Consider the following 1,872-nt stretch of genomic DNA (forward strand, 5'->3'; position numbering starts at 1 on the left):
GTGGCCAGCGTGGATGCAGCGCAGAAGGTGAAGATCATCGGATCTGCGAACTCTCAAGGAGCAGGAGGCGATGTGTCGATTGATGGCGGGTCGTCAAGATCTTTGAGTGGCGGTAGCGTTCGTATCGGCGGTGGGAGTAGCAGTACGTCAAGCGCTGGTGGTGTGGTGATTCGTGGCCGAGACTCAGTTTTGGACGGGGGCCAAGTGACTCTGTTAGGAGGCACGAGCAACTCTACAACAGGTGGGAATGTTTCTGTTATCGGCGGTGATGTTATGGGAAAAGGGAAGTCGACAGTCGCAGGATCAATTAATCTGGCCGGAGGAGCGTCACCAATCATTGGTACTGGGGGTTCTGTCTCTGTCAGCGGAGGTGCTGGTGCTGATTCTGGTGGGAGCGTCAGCGTTCTCGCTGGATCGGGGTCAAAAATTGCAGGAGGAAACGTGCAGCTTTCTTCTGGCGATGGTGCTCAGAGCGGATTTATCCGTATCGAAACGGGAAGTGCTTCTACAGCGCAATCTGGTGATGTTCATATCAAGTCCGGAAGCTCGTCTACTTGGGTATCTGGATCTGTCTTTATGCAAGCAGGAGCCAGCGGAAAGGCAAAAGGCGGCGATGTGGTCGTCAGTGCCGGCAGCAGCTCGTTTGGTGGAACTGGTGGCAGTGTTTCCATCCAGAGCGGTATCAACTCAGTTGGTCAAAGTGGTGACGTTATCATCGCCAGTCAGACTTCTGTGTCGCGTGCGGGGAGCGGTTTACTTTCCGTCTCAAGTGGTCAAGTGAAACAAGGTTCGAGTGGTTCGCTGCAATTGTCCAGTGGGGGGAGCGAACTGGGACAGTCTGGCTCGTTATATTTGTCTACCGGTGACTCAAAGGGACCTCAAGGGGACATTCGTATCGCCGCAGGGACAAGTGTAGATTCGTCTTCCAGTGGCGGATCAATCTCGTTGAGTGCATCAAGCAGCGGCATGGTCAACATAACAACAGCAAGTCGCACATCTACTGCATCAGGAGATGTGGTCATCCAAGTGGGTCCTACATCCACGATGAGTTCAGGCGGAAACGTCAACATTTCTGCGGGTTCTCTCTCTGGACGTTCTGGTGTTGGTGGCAGCATCCTTCTACAAGGCGGTAGTGCTGTCTCTTCTTCGCGTGATAACAGTGATGGCGGGGCTATCGCACTTTCGGGTGGGCCGAGTACGAGCCGTTTTGGCGGTTCTGTGCAAGTCACATCGGGTGCTGGTCTCATTCAGAGCGGAGCTATCCAAGTGGTAAGCGCTGTTGGAGGTGCATCAGGCGTTGTAGGATCAAGCGGTGCAACGTCAGTTGGAAGTGGACGCTCTGTCACGTCTTCATCAGGACGTGTTACTCTGTCGTCGGGGCTCTCATCCGGGGCTAGCAGCGGCGACGTGTCAGTACAGTCGGGTGCAGCGGCTACAGCTGCGGGCCGTGTATTTGTGTCGGGTGGCTCTAGCAGCTCCTCGACAGGTGGCGCGGTGTCTGTGTCAAGTGGCGCTGGCAGTGTGTCTAGCGGCACTGTGTCGATTAGTAGCAGAAATGCTAGCGCTGTGTCTACGTCTGGTGAAGTGTCGATCTTGTCTGGCGACGCGGTGGACGGTGGTTCCGGCGCTGTGCGTGTGTCCAGCGGCTCAAGCAACACAGGATCCGGTGGCTCGGTGAGCGTTGTGGGCGGTTCTAGCGACGCGGCAGCATCGGGAGGCAACGTAGTCGTGAGCGGCGGCGAGTCACAAACGGGACCTTCCGGGTCGATGGACGTGAGCGGCGGTTCTTCGTCTTCGAGCGGGTCTGGCGGAGCTGTTCGTGTGTCTGGCGGCTCGTCATCGAGCGGCATTGGCGGTGATGTGACTGTGTCG

The 1,872-nt window shown here is 56.6% G+C and overlaps 1 protein-coding gene across 1 annotated transcript in view; it reads left to right on the forward strand.

Moving 5' to 3' along the window:
- PPTG_23082 (hypothetical protein) overlaps window positions 1-1,859 on the forward strand; it is a gene marked incomplete at its 3' end in the record, with an annotated part of 14,532 nt that extends 12,673 nt beyond the window's left edge. The window contains exons 5-6 of the mRNA XM_008908328.1: window positions 20-1,773; window positions 1,845-1,859. Of these exons, the coding sequence (XP_008906576.1) occupies window positions 20-1,773; window positions 1,845-1,859 (1,769 nt within the window). The remainder of the gene's footprint in view (window positions 1-19; window positions 1,774-1,844) is intronic.
- Window positions 1,860-1,872: the final 13 nt, after the last annotated feature.

This window comes from Phytophthora parasitica (genome assembly GCF_000247585.1).
Source record: "Phytophthora parasitica INRA-310 unplaced genomic scaffold supercont2.29, whole genome shotgun sequence".
Lineage (NCBI taxonomy): Eukaryota > Oomycota > Peronosporomycetes > Peronosporales > Peronosporaceae > Phytophthora > Phytophthora nicotianae.